At 57.4% G+C, this 21,564-nt stretch overlaps 1 protein-coding gene across 5 annotated transcripts in view; it reads left to right on the forward strand.

Moving 5' to 3' along the window:
- The window catches only part of STK32B (serine/threonine kinase 32B), a 293,670-nt gene extending 274,631 nt beyond the window's left edge, over positions 1-19,039 (forward strand). For 3 of the 5 annotated variants that reach the window (XM_079154357.1, XM_079154360.1, XM_079154356.1), the window contains exons 10-12: positions 4,172-4,303; positions 6,138-6,202; positions 9,925-11,273. In XM_079154357.1, the coding sequence (XP_079010483.1) occupies positions 4,172-4,303; positions 6,138-6,202; positions 9,925-10,105 (378 nt within the window). In that variant the 3' untranslated portion in view covers positions 10,106-11,273. Of the gene's footprint in view, positions 1-4,171; positions 4,304-6,137; positions 6,203-9,924; positions 11,274-17,009 lie in introns of those variants that run through there. The other 2 variants (XM_079154359.1, XM_079154358.1) reach the window with 1 other exon arrangement.
- Positions 19,040-21,564: the final 2,525 nt, after the last annotated feature.

Genomic DNA, 21,564 nt, shown 5'->3' on the forward strand with positions numbered 1-21,564 from the left:
CGTGGCAAAGGTATCAGGTGTGTCCCCTAAATACCGGAGAGTCTAAGGCAGGGGAGCAAAAGACCAGGCTGGCGTGCTGAAGAAGGGCATGGGCTGCAGTGGCTCTGGAGCCCTCGGAGGGGTCAGGGACTGGGAGCAGCACTGAGCTTCCTGGGCACCTGTTCGCTAGGCAGTGGCCTTTGCCCTGGAGGACCTGCAGAGAGCTCCTGAGGGCAGTGACAGATGGGACGAGACCCTGGGCAGCATTCTGTGACACTGAAGGAACACCCACTGGCCAGCTGGTGGCCTTGCCCAGGAGTGGTGGTGTGACAGGAGAGACTCATCACCCCAAAAGCCTGGCCCGATGTCACCCCTCCAACCCCCAGTTGTCTGAATGGGGCTGGAAACTCAGGTGCCAGGGCCACAGGGCTGGTCCGGGAGCCCAGGAGCAGGCTGTTTGCTGGCAGCCTAGCTCAGAGACGTGCTCCCCTCCTGTGGGTGCCAGAACAGTGCCTGCCATTCCATGTCCAGCCTAGCAAGACGACCTGGTGACAGTACAACAATGGTGCTGAGTGATGTTCCTCTGAATCGCCTCCCCGTCCAGGGCTTCCAGCCCCTCCTCACAGACGTGTTTCCACATAGGTTGTGTTTCAGGATTCAGCTTCTCCCTCGGCCTGCCCAGGGCTCCAGAGGGAGCCTCCAGGAGAAGCCTGGCTGGGCCTCTGCCCCCCAGCCAGCGGGTGTCACGGCCCTGCCCTGCACACCCACGGTCCTTAAGCAAGTCATAATGAATGTCGTCTTTCACCCAGGCCCAGGGTGGACAGAGGGCTCCCTGGCTCCACAGCCCCTCAGACCAGGCCAGGAACAGGCAGCCATGGAGTGGCATTGCAGGTCCTGACCCCACTATTCTTTCTGGGAAAGTTGGGGTGCATTGCTCGGCACACAGTGTGTGTTTGTCTGTGGACTATGTCTGAATGAGTGTGTGTGTGAACGTGCATGCGTGTGTTCTCAGTGTCTGTGCTCAGGGGCAGCAGAGGCCATGACCTGCCTGTTGGCAAAAGCAGCTTCCATTTCTACCACATCCCACTGGCCAGTGAGTGCCAGGTGAGAGCACAGGGCCGTTGTCCCTGTTCTGAATCCCCAGCACCTACACGTGCCTGCACTGTGCCGGACACCAGCTGGGGCCTCGGGAGGGCAGCGTCCTGGCCCACTGCGAGGAGCTCCCAGCCCAGAGTGGGTGCCTCGGTATGGTGCAGCCAGGCTCAGCTCGGGCCCACTCTGTGGGGCTGCCCTGGGGTGCTCAGCAGCGTCCCTGCCTCCACCTACCAGATGACAAGGGCACCCCGCTACTGTGACAACCATATGTCTCCAGCACTGCCAAGTGCCCTGGGGACAAAGTTGTCCCCATTGACAACGTGGCTCTGGGCATGCTGCCACACAGATCTGGTTGGCTTTGCCACCTCTGTCACCAGGTGCTCTGCAGCCTATGCCTGTCCATCACTGGGACCCCTCCTGGAGCCTGGGGAGTGAAAGCCACACAGGCCTGGCGGAGCAAGCCCTCGGAAGGATCTGAGGCGCCACTGCCGGGTGACTCAGAGGCCCCGGAGGCCACCTCAGCTCCCTCCCTGGCTTCCTTCAGGCATGTGTTCTGGACTCTCCAGAGACACCACTAGCACCTTCCAGAGTCTCCGTCTGCCACTCGGCTGCATTGCTGAGCCCCGGAGTACCGACGCAGCCCTGCATGGCCAGCCCCGTGGCCCAGTTGATTCTCCCTGGCCATGACCATGGCCCTGGGGGCTGTGCTGGGAAGCCCCGAGGGTACGTGGCACCAACATGTGGCAACAGGCAGGTGAGCCTGTGGGGGACAGTATCTGCCTCTGCCTCCCTCATCTGCTGCTGCTCCCAGTTCCTCCCAACACACCCTCCCGCATATTCACACACTCACACACACCCATGCACACTCTAACACACGTACACACACTCACACACAGGAACACACATGCACATGGTCACATATACCCTCACACTCACATACACATGCTCACACACTCATACTCATACATCCATGCCCTCACGCACATTTTAGCACACTTAGACACACATGCTCTCACATGCACTCACACACAAAATCACACACAACATCCTCTCACACACATTCATGCATGCTTACATGCTCATACACACTCAATCGCTCTCTCACACACACTCTTGCACACTCACATTCACTCACTCATATACTCAGTCACACACATACATAGTCACTCACACACGCTCTCACACACACTCATACTAACATGGTCACACAGACATGCATTCACACAGTAACACACACACACACATACACTCACATACACTTGCCTGCAGTCACACACACGCTCTCACACACACTTGCATGCAATCACACACATGCTCTTACACAGTCATACTCACACACAATCACACACGCTGTCACGCACACACTCATATACCCACGCACACGCTCACACTCACACACACTGAACAGGTGCCAGGGCTGTGCCGTTGCCATGTGCCCACCGTCCCCTGAGAGCGTGGTGTTAGCTGACCTCTGTCTGAGAGACCCCCGAGCAGACATGGCACTGGAAGGCCCTAGAAGGCCTGGGGTGTGCTTGTCCTGTGAGTGTGACGAGTGGGTGATGACAGCGATGGAGACGTCCTGTGTGCCAGGCCTTGTGCATCCCAGTGGTGTTGTGGGCGAGGGTGAGTGACTTGTCCAGGGTGACCAGGGGAGAAACAGCAGTGTGGGCCAGAACCGGCGTTGGCGTGGACATGCGAGCTGGATTGTTGTGGACGCGTGAACGAAGGGATGCAGACACGAGGGGCCAGGAGAGGGGCCTGGAGGCGAGCTGCTCCCAGGAGGGCCAGCGCTGGAGGGAAGGCGCGTGGGTCAGGGATGGGGTTTTAGCAAGCTCCAGGAGTTGGTGATGAGGGAAGAAGCTCCGTGCCCCCAGGGGAGGGGAGCCCTCAGCACTGGGGGATCCACAGGGACTCACAGACTCACAAACACCCATCGCCGCCCTCGTTCCCCAGCCTTGGGAGCTGAGGCCCATAAAGGCTTAGTGACAGGCCAGCACTTGCCCCAGTCCTGTCTGCAAAGCCCTGTCCGCCTCCTGCCTTCAGCCACCACCAGAGCAGTGACTGGCACCAAGCCAATGAGGCAGCCTGGACTGCAGGCGGGACTCCCTGGCTAGTGAGTGGGGTCCAAGTTGGGAATCCCACAGGAGGGGCAGGGAGGGCCTGTGAAGCAGCAGAAGGTCAGTCCCTGAAAGTAATGGCAGCCGCTCTTCCGGAAGCTGGCAAGCACCATCTCAGTTGATCCCTGAGCAGCCTCTGAGCCTCTGCAGTTGACACAGGTAGAGAGGTGGAGGCAGAGGTCACCCAGGTGAGGGCCAAGCTGGCTGACCTGGAGGCTGTGCTGGGCTTACTCATCTTGGCCAGGTCATGGCAGGCTGGGTCTGATAGCCCAAGGACACCCAGTGAGGGAGGACTTGCTAGAGGCGATTACTCGGTACCTGCAAGGGAGGCTCTGCTGTCCAGCTGCAGGTGAGGGACTGAGTCCCCAGCAGGTGTGAAACCTGGCCAAGGTCCAGGAGCAGCAGCACTGGGGTTTCCTATGCGACCCGGGGCTGCTGATGTCATTGCCACCGGGCCACATTGCTGGGGGACTGCATCCTGGGCCAGTCATCGAGGCTGGGTCTTCCGACAGAGAATGACTTCTAGGAAATGGGGTCTGAGGCCTGGAAGTTGGGGCTCAAGGACTCCAGTGGTGGAGGAGAGACAACCAGGCAGGGAGCTGGGCAGATGTCGATCATAAATGGTACTTTTAAATAAAATAATTAAAACTATCATAATTATAAAATAATTCATAATAATTATAAAATTATCATGTTCTAGAAAAACTAATGCCATGAGAATGTGTCTGTGGTGAATTAATTAGTGGAAAAAATCAGATTGGAGACCTGAGCTCACCCTCATGGAAACACAGGGATGCTGGTAGGGCGGGGGGCCTGCCCAGGGTGGGCTGCGTCCTCCAGAGAAGGACCTTGGCCACAAGAGTGTGTCCTTTCCTCATGGGAGAACAGGGACCTGGCGTTGCTCCCGAGTGAACGCCGGAGCGGGCGGGAGAGAGCTGTCGGAGGCAGCCAGGCTGAGCCTGTTTTCCTCTCCACTCCAGAAAGGGAGATTGAACTGTGACCCCACGTTCGAACTTGAAGAGATGATTCTAGAATCCAAGCCCCTTCACAAAAAGAAGAAGAGGTTGGCAAAGCACAGGTCCAAAGATGGCACCAAGGAGAGCTGCCCCCTGGTGAGTGTCTGGGAGCCGTCTCCACACGGGGGGAGAGCGCCGAGCGAGGCTCCTCCTCGGACAGAGGCCTTGCCCGCACCCTTCCCATCACGTGGTCCCTTGCTGTCCTGGACACTGGCTGTGCCACCTCTCAGACACCAAACCCCTGGGATGCTCAAGCCCCCGGGTGGAATGATGCAGTGGTATGTGCCAACAGCCTCCCGTGGGCGCCAAGCCACCTCTAGAGCACTCACAGTGCCAAACAGCACGAAGGCCACCTACCCATTCTTGAACTGTGTTGTGTGGGGACCCATGACAAGAAAAAAGGCCCCCTGCATGTCCACTTGGGCCACCCGGGCCTGTGGGCCAAGCACACACAAGAGGCCCGGGTGAGCAGCCTCCGTGCAGCACTGAGAGGGACGAGGACCTGTGGCTGAGGCCACCCAGGCTACAGCCTCGTGCTGGTTCAGTCTCACAAATTCATCGTAGGGCTTGGTGTGAGCAAATTCAAGTTATGCTTGTATGGAAACTTCTGAAATTTTTTCTGAATATTTTGGGGAAGCACATTTAGTTGAATCTGCAGAAGTGGAACCCACAGGTATGGAGGGTCAACTGTGGCTTCCTTAGAGTCAATAAAGTGCCACCCTCACATAAGGGGTCTCTCGGGTGCCAAACTGTGAGCAGAGGGTTAGAGACAGAGGCATGCACACTCCAGCCGCCCATGCAGGCAGCTCACGCAGCGTCCTGGGTGCCTGTGCCAGCCTGGGCCTCTGTGTCAGTGTCCTGGGTTAATAGCAAAGCATTGCAGATCAGGTGGCTTCAAACAGCTGGATTTATCCTCCCACACTCTGGAGGCCTTCAATTAGGAATCGGGTCTCAGTGGAGCCAGGCTCGCCTCAGCAGAGACCTTACACAGCCAGATACCCTGAGTCCCTGCCCTGCAGCTGTGTGGACGCCCCTCCTCCATCCTCACTGCCTCTTCTCTCTGTGTCCCTGTGTCTCCACATGGCTGTCCCAGAAGGACACCGTCACTGGCTTTAGGGCCCACCCACACCCACTCTCGGCCACCCACTTGATCACACCAGCAGTATCCCACTTCAGAGATGGCCACCTTCACACATACCAGGGCTTAGGACTTCACCTGTTTGGTGGGACGCATTTCAACCCTCAACAGCCCCTTTCCCTATAAAAATTTGATTTGATTTTTAAAGCCTGAATTGATATCAAGATGAATATAATCTATCATGCCAAAAGCTCATTGTTTTCTTCTGATTTTAAAAGAAAATAAACACCTTGGTAGTCTCTACAGTCTCGGGGCCCAGAGCCCTGAGCCAGCTGCATGCCCGCCCGTGGGCCTGGAGCCCCTGCCCATGCGTGCATGCGGAGTGCAAGAGGGGAGAGTGCGTCCCCCACTACCCATCAGTGTGCAGCCCAAGGGCCTCCGGGGGGCCTCCGGGACAGCCTCCAGGCATTTGTGGTGCAGGGGTCCCAGCGCCCGTCCCTCGGGAGCCCTGGGACTCTGCCACAGCCCCTGCACCCTGTCTTTACTTCTTCTCCAGGCCTCTCGTGCAGGCCCAGTGAACACCCAAATGCTCGGGGAACAAGCCCGGCATCTCCACCCCATCCTGCATCTAACGTGGCACTTACGGTAGACGTAGTGGCCTAAAACTGAGAAAAACCCTTGTCTGCCGTTCTCCCCTCAGAAAGAGCCACCATGCGGTCAGTACCTGCCCCTGCTGCTGAGCTCAGCCGGGTGGCCAGAGCTGAAGGCTCCTGTCCCGCCCTCTTTGCTCCCGTGCCTGGCCTCCCTGGGCAGCGCTCCATTGTTCGGTCTCCTGTCTGTGCTCTCTGGCAGAATGGACACCTGCAGCAGTGTTTGGAGACAGTGCGGAAGGAATTCATCATATTCAACAGGGAGAAGTAAGTCCACGCGGACCCCGGCTGAGCCCCTCCTGGGAGAACCACGGTCAGTGAAGGCCACCCTGAGGCCTCGGGCATATCCACCAGGTGCTGGTCAGCCAAGGAGGTGGAGGACACAGGCTTGGACCCAGCTGGTGTTAAGATCTGGGGGCTCAAATATGGGAGGCCAATTTGTCAGAGCAGGGGCTTGCGGGGCATCCCCAGGGGACCCACCTGAACCAGGCGGGGGGGCATTCCAGAGACAGCTCAGTGGCGCCCCCTCCCTCTGGGAGGGTCAGGGGGAGGGTGGGCCAGGCTGACTCTGCAACCATCCATCTTCAAGTCCGACAGCAGCACAGGGGTCACAGGACATAGAGGCAGCCCTGAGCAGCGGTTCCCGCCACAGGCGCTGGCCCAGTCGGGGGTTTAGGGAAGATTCTGGAGGGATTAGGCCCACCTGAGTCCCAAGCGAGGCATAGGGAAAAGACATCGGGTGAGGGGTGGGGACAAGCCACAGAGAAGGGAGGCTGCATGGCAGGGGTGGAGACCTGCAGATGGGCAGGAGCTTGAGTCCCCCAAGCAGGCAGGGAGGTGAAGGACAGGGTGCACGGGCAGGGTCCACTCCTGCGGGGGCCATCCCATCAGACCCTGCTCTGCCACAGAAGGCGGGGCTGACACCACGCACTGTCCCTGGCCATTGCAGATCCCCGCAGGCCAGGCTGCTGCAAGGCTCAGCCCCTCCTCAGCCGTGGGCACCCTGGCCGGGAGCTGCAGCTCAGAGGCCCACTGCGACTGCTGGCTCAGGCAGCCTTCCTGGGTCAGGCATCTGCTCTGTACGGCCCAGCTGCCCCTGGAGTGCCCAGCCAGCACATGGGAGCCCACGAGGGGCAGAGCGGAGCTGAGCCCGAGTCGCAGCAGTGGCATTTCGCCGTCGGCCGTGGGCCACAAGATGTGCAGTGCGGATCCTCTGGAAGCCAGATTGTTTCCTTGTAAAAGGAAATGAGAACAAGCACTCTTCCTCGTGTCATTTAGGGGTGGAGTCTGGCTGCTTTTAGAGCCACCCAATTCAATGCTCCCCCCACGTGGAGATGGAAATTGAGTAGGAAAATGCAGAATTGCCCAGCGTGCTCAGGGGTCCTGGGAGACGCGTGGTCCTGTGTCTGAAGTGAGGCTGGTACAGTCTGCAGGAGCTGGAACACAGAGGAAGAGGGTAAAGTCATTTTCCAGACCGAGGAGTGGAGGGGACGGCATTGGCAAACACCGACCGCACAGAGAAGGTGACCAGAGGGGACCAGCAAGTCTGGACTGCTGTCCCTGCTCCTGCGTCTGCCTCTCTGTGTACCTGGCTAATCCCTCAGTGCCCTGAAGGCTGAGAGGTCAACCTTGTCCCCTCAAGATGCCGCCCGAGCATCTCGCCCCCTCCCTGGCAGATCCCCTCCTGCCTCCTCACAGGGGAGACATGTGCCCTCCATCCACAGCACGCCCTGCCTCGGTTTCCCACTGTAAAAAGTTGATTCATGACGCACCTTCTGCCCAACACCAAGAGTTTGCCTTTGAGCCAAGGAAAGCATGGGACCTATTGTCCTCCTCTTCTCTCTGCCGCCCCTTGTTTGAGGCACCTGCTGTGTTGCCACTGAAGTATCTGAAAAATTAAACTAAGACCCTTCTTTCCAACGTCTGCACTGTGCTGTGTGGGGGGACCGATCGGGGCATGCAGAGCCCAGAACCCCGCGTGTGGACCAAGGTGGGCGCTGCAGGCCGGTCTCTTTCCCTTCTTGGCAGAAGGAGAGGCCAGTGGCCTCAACAGACTGCTCCTGCCCACGTGCAGCAGGCATGGGCCTCTTCTGCGGAGGGCGCCGTGGTCCCAAGAGCCCGTGTTGGGGTCGTCTGGGGTGACCTTAGAGTGGTGCACCTGGTATGGGCTGCACTGTGTTGAAGCCCTGACCCCAGTTCCAGTGAATGTGACCCGATTTGGAAATGGAGTCATTGCAGATGTAACGCATTAGGATGAAGCTGTACTGGAGTAGGAGGGCCCTTAAGCCACAGTCTGGTGTCCTCATGGGAGAAGAGACCCAGACCCGGTGAGAAGGCCTCAAGAGAAGGTGGAGCCTGCGTGGTGTATCTGCAAGCCAAGAGGCCGGCAGCCGGAAGTGGGAGAGGCATGTCCACAGTCTCTCTCGCAGGAGCCAGCCTCCCACACCGTGGTGCCTGTCTTCTGGCCTCCAGAGCTGTGGAAGAGTGGCTCTCTATGGCTCTAAGCCACCTAGCCAGTGTGCCCCGCCCCACCCAGCTAACACAGCACCCTAGTCCACCCCTCTGCACCAGAAGTGGCTGGAGGAGGCCCGCATCTTCATCTCAGCATGCTCTTGAAATCACTGACTCCTGAGAGCGTGTCTGTGCCCAGCTTTGCAGCTTCCATTGGTTATGAGTGCGTCTTCGGGATCTCCTGTCTGCCACTGAAGACCCTCCCAGCTCTGTGTCCCCCACCCAGAGTACCCAGGTGCAGCACAAGCCCTCGCTGGCTGAAGGACGCTCCTGGACTAGCCCCCTGCACAACCCACTGTCTCTTGCACAATGCAAGTCTGCTTCCTCAGCTGAGAAAAGCTCTTGCCAAAGAAAATACCCCTGTGGCTCCACCACAGTGAAGAAGCGGCCGTGGCATGAATGAGGGCCAGGGTGCTGAACCCTCACCAAGCCAGCCCCGCAGGAGACCTTCATTCAGTATCTGACAGACACATCATGATCCCAGACTGGGCCCTGGGCACACAGAAGTGAGTCCAGCAGGACCCAGGTCCTCAGGATGCCTGCAGCCTGCAGGGGAGACAATCCCAAGCATTGCTAGGTAGGATGCAGGCTGCTAGGATACAGACATCATGACTTGCTGTGGGGACACAAGAAAGTGTCCTGGGCCCACCCTCTCTGGACCTTAGTTTCTAGACAGAGCACAGTTAAAATCGGTGCTGCCCAGGGTCCTGGAAGTGCAGCTTATTATTAGCTATTAGTCTCAGTGAAAGGCCACAAGCCAGGTGGAGCGTATGCCTCCAGGGACCAGCTGAGGCCCCCTTAGTTTGAGAAATGCACTGTGGGGCTTGTCCCCCTCTTTCTCGCCAAGGATCTGAGCAAGGGTGACTTCCAGAGGCCTGGTCTATGGCATTTGACAAGGTTTCTCAGAATAAGAAGGCCCTGATGAAAAGGGGATTTAAGAAGCCGAAGTTCCTATGCTTCTCACCTCCTAAACAAACAGCAGACTTAAAACCACCTTAAAGCTGCCTCTGGAACCCTCGAGGCTATGGCACATCAGAACTCTAATACTGCATTTGCTACACTTGATCTGATTGATATTAACAGCAACTGACATTCACACGTGATTTTACGGTTTTAGCTTGTGTTCTTTAATCCTGGGCTTCTCAATCTCGTCACTACTGAATCTGCCAACTACTGACTAGGCTGTGGGTTGTCCCGATCGTGGTAGGATGTTTGAAGAGTGGGAGTCCTCTTGGGCTTGGAAACGAATGGACCTGGGTCAGACCCTGGTCTTGCTTCTTGGGGTGCTGAGGCCTCTTGAGGTCCCAGGCCTCTCTGAGCCTCAGGTTCCCCTCCTGAACCAGAAAGATGGGCTAGATTAATGGCTGCTTGACTCCACCAAGGTCTGTGCCATTTGCAAAGTGCAAAGATCCCTTTGATCTTGTCACCAGCCCCACCAGTGAGAAAGGGAGAGGTTAGTAATTCCCTGTATTTTGCAGATTGGCTTGTGACATGGGAAAGATCCTTTGTGCCCAGCTCCCCAAGCCCCATTGCCAGGATGTAGCGAACATAAAAATCCAGGTTTCTGAAGTCAAGGCTGGCACACTGAGACTCCTCCCGTTCGGTTCTAAACCCCGCAGCAGCCCAGACCTTGCTGTGGGGCTGAGATTGAAGAAGTAGCGCCACCTGCTGTGAGCTGGCCTCGGAGGCACCTGCAGCCACTTCCTCCTCAGTCCCCAGCCCAGTCCCATCCATCCCTGGGTGTTTAATTCCCATTTCTCAGTCAGCAAAACTGATAAAACAATATTCTGACTTGAATGGTGTCTGAGAATCTCAGATGAGTCTGGGGGATGTACCAGCCGCCAGGTGGAGAAGAGCTGGGTGGAAGCATGAGCAAGGCTCGCCTAGCTTCTTGGGAGCAGAGTGGAGACTCAGAGACCTGCGCCGGCAGGTGGGGAGGTGGCTGGGACAGTCAGCGCAGGACCTGCACCGGCAGGAGACATTTCTGGCAGGAGGGAAGGCGGCCTAAAGGCTGCTCAGACTGCAGCCTCTTAGGGTCTGCGAAGACTCAAGATCAAGAAATTGCACGGGAAATCAGGGCCCATGTCACGTTCGCTCCGGTTTCAATCAGAGGAAATTGCAGCCTGGTTTAAAGAGGTTGGCTGGTCCTAGCCTGTTCCTGGCAGCCAAGAAGAGATGAAGACAGAGAAAGTGAGTGGCGTGGAGCAGCCTCGGCATGGTGCTGAGTGCACGGAGCGCTGCGGCCGTGCCTGCGCATCACGCCCGCTCACGCATGCTCTGCGGTGCACCCTCTCACCACCTGGGTTCATTCTTGCTCTCCGTTTTGCTTCCTGCTCACACTGTCTTCCTGGAGGTCAGCCGGGGGCTGCTCCCACCTGCTCTGTCACCCCTCTCCTCACTCCCAGCGGCATGTGCAGCATGACAGGCATCTTAGAGGGACAGGGACCCTGGAGAGACTCGCGCTGCCCACAGGAGCACTGTGCACTGCTGCTCACAGGCTGGCACGACTAGTCACATGGCCCCACCCAACCCCAGGGCAGCCAGGAAGTGTCACCTGCCTTAAGGGGCAGCCCATGGAACTCTTGGCCCACCGGTCAGCCCCCAGCACAGGCCCTTCATGTGTCCTCACCACATGGAGGAGGACGCAGCAGGTACCACCCTGAACCTGCAGGGACACAGCAGTTCAGGCGCCCCTGAGTCTAGAGAAGTCTGCTGGGGACAGCAGCAGGGACGGCATAGGGGTTGGAGCGTGCAGTTGGGAAATGGGAACCGCAGCGTCCTGTATTCAGGTTCAGGGCAGCTCTGCAAAGCTCTGCGACCTACAGCCAGCTCTCAGCCACTCTCTGGTCCCTTTCTCGCCCTTGGGATGGATGTCCTTCCTTCTAGTCCTGAAGGGTGGGTAGAGATGTTGAAGGAGAGGCAGCCGCATCAGGAGGTGCCAACAGAACCAGCCCAGCTACTCAGAACCCACCTCGGCACCCCTTCCCTTCTCCAGAGCTGACCTCGTTAGCAAAGGGGCAGAGCAAGAGGGACCCCGGCCAAGTCACCGCTCCGCTGCCTCACACCCCGTCCACCCCACGGTTGGGCTGTTCCTCCAAAGGCTTCTTCAAATACACGCGGTTTCCGGCAATTGTGGATAAAGCAGAATCATAGTGCTTCTGGCCAAGGGCTGTTATTGAATTCGTGAGATGAGAATGGCTACCAGGTGATCTTCCTGGTGAATGGCGGGGGTTGAAGGGAAAACAGCAAGTCACACGGAGCTTTATTTAAGGATGGGAAACCTCAGCAGGGACTAAGAAGGAACTGTACCAGTCAGAGCCCCTTAGGAAACACTGAGGAGAACTGACCACAGAGAACCGTTTGCATCACAGTGGATGTAGGGGTACAGTCAGCTGTCCAGGTTGCTTTGCCAGGAAGCAGAGAGAGAGAGAGAGAGACAGACACAGACAGAGACACAGACAGAGACGGGGGGGTGGGGGGAGATAAGGTTCCAGGGACTACACAGAGCCACTGAGGACCTGCTCCCCTCAACCTGATCCCACCTACCTCCTAGAGTCCCCCTCCCACAGTCCGTTCAGGTGTGAACCCATCACTGGATTAATCCACCGAGGAGGTCAGAGCTTCGTGATCCAGTTGCTTCCCAAGAGCCCTGTCTCTGAACATCATTGCCCTGGGGACCAAGCCTTCCACACATGAGCCCTGGGGTCACTCCAGGCCCAAGCTGTAGCAGGGCATTCATACCCACCACCCAGGACCTCTGTGAGGAACAACCCCTGGACTCTGGCCCCTGCAGCCTCAGCAGCACGGCATGCATGTGTGCCAATGATTTCATGTACAAAATCATGATGCCACTCAAGCATTATCTTGTTTTTATTTAAATCCACGGGTACACACGTCCGTACACACCAAACGACGTATCCCAACTCCTTCAGCCACCAGGGGAAAAGTTCATGCACATGAACTCACGCGGCTCGAAGTCCACACGGGCTGCCTGTCCACCCAGTTCACATACGGCCACCCAATCGTGGTCCCACTAGGACACCTGTTACTCTGTTTAATTACAGCCCACCTCCTTTCCCCTGGGGACACTGAGCTCGAGCCCACTAGCCTGGGCACTCTCACCCCCATCCCACACGGTGCTGGGTGCTTGCCCCTGGCCGGTCACCATGCTGAGGCTGTGAGGCCTCAGGTGGCACCCTGTGGCTCTTGCCCAGGGGAAGAGACCCAACCAGATAGCAGTGGGTTCCAGGTGCTTGTCCCCATGCCCTGGTCCCCGGCTCGTGGACTTGTTCTAGTCAGCTGTTCATCTCTGTGACCAGACGACCTGATGAGAACAACACAGAGGAGGAACAGCGTACCTGGGACGCACAGGTTCAGAGGCCCCAGTCCCTACATAGCTGGCTCCATGGCTCTGGGCCACGGAGAAGGCAGAACATCGTGGCAGAAGAGTGTGGAGAGGGACAGCAGCCAAGACTGGCCACCAGGATGCAGAGAGCTCTGCTCAAGAGGGATAAAGCATACACCCCAAAGGCATGTCCCTGGTGACCCCCTCCTCCAACACACCCACCTGCCTACAGTCACCTCCCAGTTAATCCCCATCGGCAAATTAATGCACTGATGAGGTGAAAGCTCTCGAAACGCAATCCTCTCACCTCTGAACTTTGAATTATCTCACACCTGAGCTTCTGGGGTACCTCACATCTGAACCATAACAGGACCCCTCTGGGCCCCTGTGGCCCCTGGGGCTGGACTCGCTCCCCTCAGCCTGCCACCCTGTTTCGCCCGCCCCGGGGCCCGACCTCAGCCACTCCTCTGTGAACCCTCTGCACCCCTGCCCCTGGGGGTCTTCTGCCCTGACACCTGTCCAGGAGCAGGTCGCCATCAGGATTCATTCCTGGGGGCAGTGTCAGAGGCCCCATTGATCCTCAGTTTCTCCGAAATGTCAAATGGGAGCATGTCCACACTGCAGCCATCTGTCCACAGCTGCTGCCTCTCATAAGGACCCCCGCAGGGCAGGCCGATGACACACATCTGATGGCCTTTCTCTTTAAGGAGATTCTGCTGTCCCCTCAGTACAGATGAGAAGAAAGGCCGGGAAGAGCAGAGTGCGTTCCTGGCCGGAGCTGGGACTCTGGCCCCACCGGACTGCTGCTGTTCCCTCCATCCCGGACACGACGCCACAGGGTCAGGCGAGACCGTCAGGGAGACGAGAGCTCTCCAAAACGCTTTTGCTCTTTAAACTGCAATGCACAAAGGAAGCCGCCTCTCTCAAATGGGGGGCCAGGCTGCGCCTATGGCTGGCCAGCTGGGAAGGAAGTGGCGCTGAGCTGAGCCGTCCTGGTGTGGCCAGACGTGGTCTGATTGGCTTGCTTGCCGCGTTCTCCTGTTCTCCTCTGCGGGGCTCCGCTCCTGCAAACCACCTCCAGCCTAGTTCATTACCAGCCGTCTGCCCTTCTCCTGCTGAGCCCTGCTGCCGAGCGGGGGCCTCCCCAGAACGCTTCCCCCCAGCATTTACTGCTGGAGTTCAAAAGTGGAAAGCACTCACATCCCTCACTCAGGATTTGGTCACAAAGATGACGATTAATCTGATCAGTTGGCTGAGAAATTACATGTTCCTGTCATGTGGAGATAGCCCGCCAATGTTCATGAATGGAACCGCGTACCCCTGGTAGCGTGTGGAAAACCTCTTTTCATCTCCTGAGCGTGGCGGATTCCTGGGCTGCAAGCGAGCCCCCGGTGCAGCGTGGTGCTCTTGTCTTTGTCTGGGTTCACGAATCCCGATTTGTGCAGCATGAAAGACCATCCTATGCTCCCTTCTCTCCAGCTGCAGATGGAAGGGCCCTGGACTCAGTGGAAAGAGCAGGGGCATTAGACAGCCCTGGCTGCGAATCCAGCCTCCCGACGTCACATGTGGTAGGCGGCAGGGTCAGGAGCAGGCGGCCCGGCGTGCCAAGCTGCGGCATGTCCTTCCTTCCGGCAGAGCTGCCCGGTGCCTGTCCACGGACTGCTCTCTGGCCTGTCCCTGCCACCACAACTGTGAGCCTGGCATGCAGCAGGGAGGGGGACGGCAGAGAGGGAATGGTGGGGGCAGAAGGGGGTCTTGGGGGCAGGAATGGATGGATGGCTGGTCACGAATGGGGAGGTGAGGAGGCGGATGGAGTGGTGGGTGGGTGATGTCCTGATGGACAGGTGATGATACACGGAGCAGGGATGATCGGATGAATGGGTCAGTGGGTCTCTGGACGGTGGACCTGTGGGTGCCCAGAGAAGGCGTGTTGGTTGGTTTTTCGTCTCAGTGACAAAATACCTGGCATAAACGATGTAAAAAGACAAAAGGTTTCTTTAGGCTCCCGGTGGCAGCAGCTTCAGTCCCTGGTTGGCCAGCTCCATTTTGTCTGGGCCCATGGTGAGGAGAACCTCCTGGTGAAAGGGCGTGGCGGGGCCCAGCTGCGCACCTCCCAGCTGCTGGGAGGGAGTGCGGGAGAAAGAGGTTGGACAAGAGTCCCCAGCACACACTCCCGAGGACCCACTCCCCTCGGCCAGGCTCTACCACCCATTTATACCCCCAATACTCCACTTAGCTGTGGACCCTTCCAAGGATCAGCCACTGGTGAGGTCAGAGCCCTCCCAGCCCTGAACACTGCTGTGCGGGAGGCCGAGTCCCTAGTGCACCAGCCTCTGGGGACGTTCCAGGTCCAGACCACACCGAGGGGTATTTCCTTCTCGACTGTCTCCTGGCTCAGACGGAAGCCCAGCAGTGAGTGCAAGGTCATGACCCCCGCTTCATTCAGTGCCTGCTCGTGGCCCCAAGCTCACGGAGACCCACTCCTCACGAGAGCCCTAGCTCCGGCCCAGAGGTGGGCCTGGCTGCAACCCTCGGCTCCGCATGTCCTTGCTGACACCTGCTTTCCCCTCTCAGTCTGGGCCCTCAAGTCCCTTCCGTGCCCAGCACGGAAGCCCATCTGGTGCCTGAAGCCCACCTCGAGTGGTCCCTCCTGTGGAAAGCCTTCCCTGACCCTCACAAGTTCGCAGAACCCAGCTGTCCCGCATGGGGCTCCCGCGTCCCTGTCTGACTCCATCTTGCAGTATCCAGAGGTGGCCGTGCAGGTTGTGGCCTGCACAACCATGTGCAGGTAGATCCAGTGCTGGGCACTTAACAGACTGTCCCCATGGGGCCCATTCGTCCTGCACATACCCAGAGAGTCTGTGGCATCACTGTTTCCACCCAGACCCGGAGGTCCTGCTGCACATCCTGGTCCTGTCCTCTGGGTCCTGCCCCTCTTCCCCAGGATGACGTACCTTAGCCATGACTGCTTGTCCAGTCATCCTGCCTGGGGAGCAGCAGAGGGCAGAGGAACGGACCCCATCTCACACATTGTAGGTGGACAGAGCAGGGGACAGGAGCCACCAACTCACAGTCTCGTGGGACGGAGTTGCCGCTGTGCTTCCAAGTCACCTAAAGGACACGCTCCGTACCTACGCTGTCGCGGACGCTCTGCTCGGCCTTGTCACACACGTTCACAGGCACAGCTGTGGCCCCCTGAGGCATGGGCTGTGCCGCACTTACGCTGGGGTCACTCAGTGCCCTGCAAGTGACAAGCACACATAGACGCTTGCTGTGTGACATGACACCCATCCAAATCTGGACAGCGGTCACTGACAGCCTGCTGTGCCGTTGGGCAGAAGCCTACTCGTGTCAGGCCAGCCGCCCTCAGCCTGTGTCTTGCAGAACAAGGTAGAACTGGTAGACATTTTTTTTCTCCCCAGCCCTGTAGAGACTTCCCGCACATTCCCTCTGACCCCCAGGTGCCTGCAAATCCACGGTGGAATCTCTACTTTCAGGTGAGGACACCGAGGCTCAGAAGAAGCTAAACCACTTGACCAACATAACCCAAGTAGGCGGCGTTGAGGGCCGCCTAAAAGCCCCGGCCCCGTGCGTCCTCCAGTCCCTCTGTGGCCTGCACCTGCCTGCAGTGGCACTGTGGTCCAGGGAGGGGGCACCTGGACTTGAAGAACCACAGGGAGGGATGTTGACATAGTCCAGCACGTGGACAATGGCCAAATGGCCAGCTGCTCAGAAAGCAGGGTGCACAGTCCCTGTCCCTCGACCATTGGCCCGGGGCATTTTGTCTGTCTCCAGTTTAACTGCGTGGATATTTATTTGTGGGATCATCTGATCACTCTAGACAGGATGCCCTGTGAGGACAGGGAATGCGGCTGTTTGGCTTGCCAGGGTGCCCCCACTCCTGGGTATGACGTGGCACCTCACGGGCACTCAGGAGGAACGCCCTGACCCACACCCCTGGCTCCCCAGCACCTGGCTGGCTGTGAACTGGGGTGATTACTGTATGATCTCCGTGTTCCTCACGAGGAGCTGAGAGATGGCGTCATCGTCTCCCTTTCAGACCCAGAAGCTGAGGCGCTGCCTATCCAGTGGGTCACAGAGCATGCCGAGCACAGCAGCCTGCAGCCCGAGGCTCTGCCTGTCCAGGTGCACCTCCTGCACCTGCGCTGCACCCAGCTCCTCGGCACTGACCCAGCTCCGCACTGCTCTTGTTCGCAGGCACAGGAGGCAGCAGGCACCCGGCAGCCAGACCCTGGACGCGGAGAGCCGAGCGGTGAGTCAGACGCAGAGCAAGCTGCAGGACGGGTGCAACAACAACACCCTGGCCCACACCTGCTCCCGGGGCTGCAGCAGCTAGACCTCCACCTGCAGAGGCCCAGCGGGCCCAGGCGCCTCTGCCCTGCCCACCCAGAGTCCCCATCTCACCCCGGAAACATCAGATGCAGAAAGAGACCTGGACTAGGAGCTGGGAAGTCTGGGTCCCAGTCCCTGTGTCCCACGGATTCACTGTGTGACCTTGGACAAGTCACATCCTCTCTGTGCCTCAGTTTTCTGCATCTGCCAAAGGGGTCAAACAGCTCTCTGCCCCACTTCCAAACACAAGATTATTGTGAGAATCCAGTTGGATAGCAGACATGCAAAACCTTAGGCATCTGTAAAATCATCTATACGTGCAACACATAATCTCATATCTGAAGTGCACTCCTATCCCCAAAGCAATGAGACCTTTATAACCTTGCACTTGAGCCCGTCCTCCCTCATCAGATGGCAGTCTTGAAGACAGCAGCCCCGAGGACAAAGTAAATGTCGGACACATCTGCCCTCCTACAGAAACACTCCCCCCAAACCCTGGAGCAACCCTGACGGGTCTTCACTCACTTTCTCGGCTGACCAGACTTCCTGCTGCCTGGAAGGTGCAGACCAGCCTGGTTCTCAAGGTTGCCATGCTGCAGATGTGCCCCTCCTGGGGGTTCACCTGTCCTGCCCGCCTAGTTCAGCAGTCTCTGCTCCCTCCTCCCTGCCCCCTCTGAATGCCCTTTGCTGGAGTCAGGTCATTTACTCCCAGTGTCCTCCAGGACCCCAAAACCCAGCCCTACAGTAGAACCCCCCACCCCCCGTGCGCTCAGGTCTTCCTTCTCAGGAGGCGTCTAGACAGCTGGGGGGCCTCGCCGTACAGAGGGCACCTGACTGGCACTGACAGGCAGCTTCCTGTTTCTGCATTAGGGATTGGGCATGTTTGGAAAATCTGTGCTAGAAGGAAGGTGGGCTCCTCCAAAACAAAAGCAGATTCCCCCAAAACACAGACTGCGTTCTGGCCTAGTCAGGGGACAGCCTGCTATTGAGCTGCGAGGTGCAGAGACTTGGCAGTGAAGCCTGGGCTGCATGGTCAGCAGGCTTGTGGAATCCAGCCCCGCTGCTGGATGACCAGAAGACCGCGGGCCGGTCACATGATCACCTAAGCACCAGTTTCCTCACTTTAAAATGGGAATAAAAAGACCACCCTGGCAGGGCTGCCACGGGGTCCGTGGATCCTGCATGTGATGCCTGGTGTGGTGGACGACCCACTGGACGCCACCATTGTCGCTGCCCCAGCACCATTGGCATTGGGACAGACTGTCCTGCCCGGCCACCTGGGCAGGCTGGTTTCCTGAGGGTCCAGCCCTGATCACCTTTGGGATTCTTTCCATTTCCCTCCCCGGAGGCCTTGTGTCTGTGCACCCTGCAGAGTCCAGTTGTTCTTACTCTTTTATCAAGTTCCCATTTTTTCATTTTTTACATGAGATAAATGGATCCTCGGGGTGGTCTGGGTCATCCCTAGATTCTTAAGGGACATTTTAACATGTGACAAGGTTTTCTATTTTTATTTAGAAAAAGAATCTTTGTTTCCCTCCTTGGGACTGAGGCAGTGTCCAACCTGTTTCGCCCATGTCCGTCTGTGTGCTCTACCCACTATCTGGTCTTCGGTCCCCATCGGCACCCTCTAGGAAAATGTCCCCTCCAGGAAGTAATGGCCACCCATCTCTTCGCTGTGACCTGGGCCGTTAAGATTTCTCACTGGGCAGAGTCACGAGGTGGAGTCGGAGCTGGGAGCAGCCCAAGGGACAGTGGATTTCCTGGCTCTGTTCAAGTCTGTGTTCCTTGTTGAGAATAAACTATTTCTTGGACATTCCTTCTTATAAACTTGTTCTTAATTCAGAGTGGGTGGGAGGGACCTTGTTCCTCTCAAAGCGAAGAGGCTCAAATTTAGTCAAGCACAGTGATGGGGTGGGATGGGGTGGCTCAGTGTCGTCACCATAGCAGAATACCTGAGATCAATCAACTCATGAAGAGAAAAGGGTTATTTTTTAAATCAGGGTCAGTTTTTAGAGGCACTGACCCTGATCAGGAGCATGAGGCTTTGAGAACTGCAGGGGGGAGGTCCCCGCAGCAGCGCGCAGAGGAGCAGAGGCCTACGTCCTGACGCAGGGGGCTACAGGGCAGGGGGCTTCAGAGCACTGTTCAAGGGCACACCCCGCGGACATAACTCTGCTCCCAACCCTCACCTCCTGAGGGTTCCACCCACTTCCAAGAGTGCCGCCTGGGGACCAAGCAGGGGCAGGGGACACACATCAGTCATATGTCTCCTTTGACCACAGAAAAACTGGATCAGCTGGGCAGTTCACAGGGCTCCCCAGCTTGGTCACATTTTACACTAGCATTATTATGATTATTACTTACTTACAGAGGTACAATCCATTCACTAGAGGAAAATATAGAAAATTCTCTACACAGAGAAAAATGGTTTGACCTCCCTTCCCCTTACCTGATGACACACACAGGTCACTAGAGCCGACTCTCATCCCGCACAGACGTCCCGATGTCCTGCCTCCTTACCTTTCATGCCTCTCTGTTGGGATGACTTTCGGCTCTGGGTGGGCATGGTCAAGCAGCCATCTCTGGGAGGCCAGCCCCTCTGTCCTGTCCTTGGGCTCCTGGCAACACTGACCCTCCCCAGATGAAACGGCTCATGAGCTCCTTGCACACCTTGGCTGTGCGTCCTTGGGGCCAGTTGCTACTGTTCCCAAGCCTCCCCGCTAGGCCTTCGAGCCCCCAGAGACCAGGTCCTGGTGCCAGCTTCCTCCTATGGCACCCCATCTGCCCTGACAGCACCCGTCTACTGAGAAGCCGTCAGCAGAGCATGAGCGGATGTCCCAGGAGCCCAGGCGAGCCCCCTGTGGGAGCCCCCACGCCTGCTGTGGGGTCCTCCTGCCCCACCTGGCTCCATGGCCAGGGCTTTTCGCCTCCAAGTTCTTTAATAAGCCTAAAATTATCTCAAAAAGGCCTTGAAACACAAGTCTGCAGAACAGGCAGGCATTAGCCTGTCCCTCAGGGCTCCTCCTACCTCACCCCAGGAAGGCTTCCGTCTCCCAAGACCTAGTCACGCCTCTGCTTCCTAAAGAAACAGAAAGATGGTCCGGGAAGGCACCCTCCTGACTGCATTTGGGCAGAGGGGAGCCACCCTGCTTTCTGTCACAGTCTGTGTAGACCAGCGTGGCTGACAGACGCCCCCACAGGAAAAAACCTGCAGGCCACCTCCCCTCATGGGAGAAGCCAAGAGACCAAACCCCATCACACGAGCTTGGCAGAAACCCACGGGGCCACTGGGCTCTCAGCTGGATCCTGTGTTGAAACCTGACAGACAGGCCAGGAATGTCAGCCGTGGAGGAAAATCAGTAGCACGGAAGAGGGGTCCAGGGTGACCAGAGGCAGCAGCTTTCCCCAGGGAAAGAGAACTTGAAAATACTGAATTCAGATCTTCAAAGAGATGGAAAAAGACGTTGCAGCCATAAAGCAATAGGGCAAGCTAACCTGGAAAAAATAGAGGAACAGGAAGGAGTTCCCTGGAAATTAAAAGTTATCGCCAACATAAAAGCTTCCATAAAACTACTGGGGAAATAAGTGGAAGAAACTACCTAGAACTGCCAGGAAAGAGCCCAGGAGCCAGATCTGACTGCAGGGCGAGGCACAGAGGGTCCACCATTTTAATACTAACCACGAGCGGTACTGAGTGCGAATCTCATCTAAGCTGTGCACAGACACATTTCACAGACCCGAGTCAGGTGCAGTCACGGTCCCCATTTCCTAGAGGTGGAAACAGAAGATGAGATTGTGACCTAGCTGATAGAAGTCAGGAGATGGGCAAAAGGCGGATGGAACTGGCAGGGGGCCCCAACTCATTCCTCATGATGGGAGTCCCCAGGTGATGAAGTAAGAAGAGCTCATTATCGTCCTGGCTCTATCACAGTGTTGTACCTTAGATGTTATGGAGTCCAGGGGGCAGATCTAGCTCTGGAGGGGTTTGGGGCATACATACTCTGGGCACCTTCTTTAAGGAACCCAAACATTGATTGCAAGTTCAAAATTAGTTTTGGGGCCTTGGAAGGAGCCTGAGACACTGAGGGGCTGGACATGTCAGTTGATCTCTATTCATAGTTGGTCTACCTCCAACAAAGGTGGACAAAGCCAAGTCAAGAGAGCCAGGAAGCCCAGGAGGGGAGCCGATGCGCTCAGAGCAGGTGGACCAGGCCCTCGTTCTCCTGCGAAGAGCAAGCAGGCAACAGCAGCGCGATTCTGTAGCTGACAAACTTCGTAAAAGTACCCAGCTCTCTATGTGTAAATTGGTCGGTATCAAGATAAAGGCAGCAGGAAGAGTCAAGCCCTGCTTCTGTGGGACCCCCAGGAGGAAGGGCAGTGGGCTGGGGCAGGGGACTTCTCTTTTTCTTTCATCCCGTTC

The sequence above is a fragment of the Sciurus vulgaris genome (genome assembly GCF_902686455.1).
Source record: "Sciurus vulgaris genome assembly, chromosome: 9".
Lineage (NCBI taxonomy): Eukaryota > Metazoa > Chordata > Mammalia > Rodentia > Sciuridae > Sciurus > Sciurus vulgaris.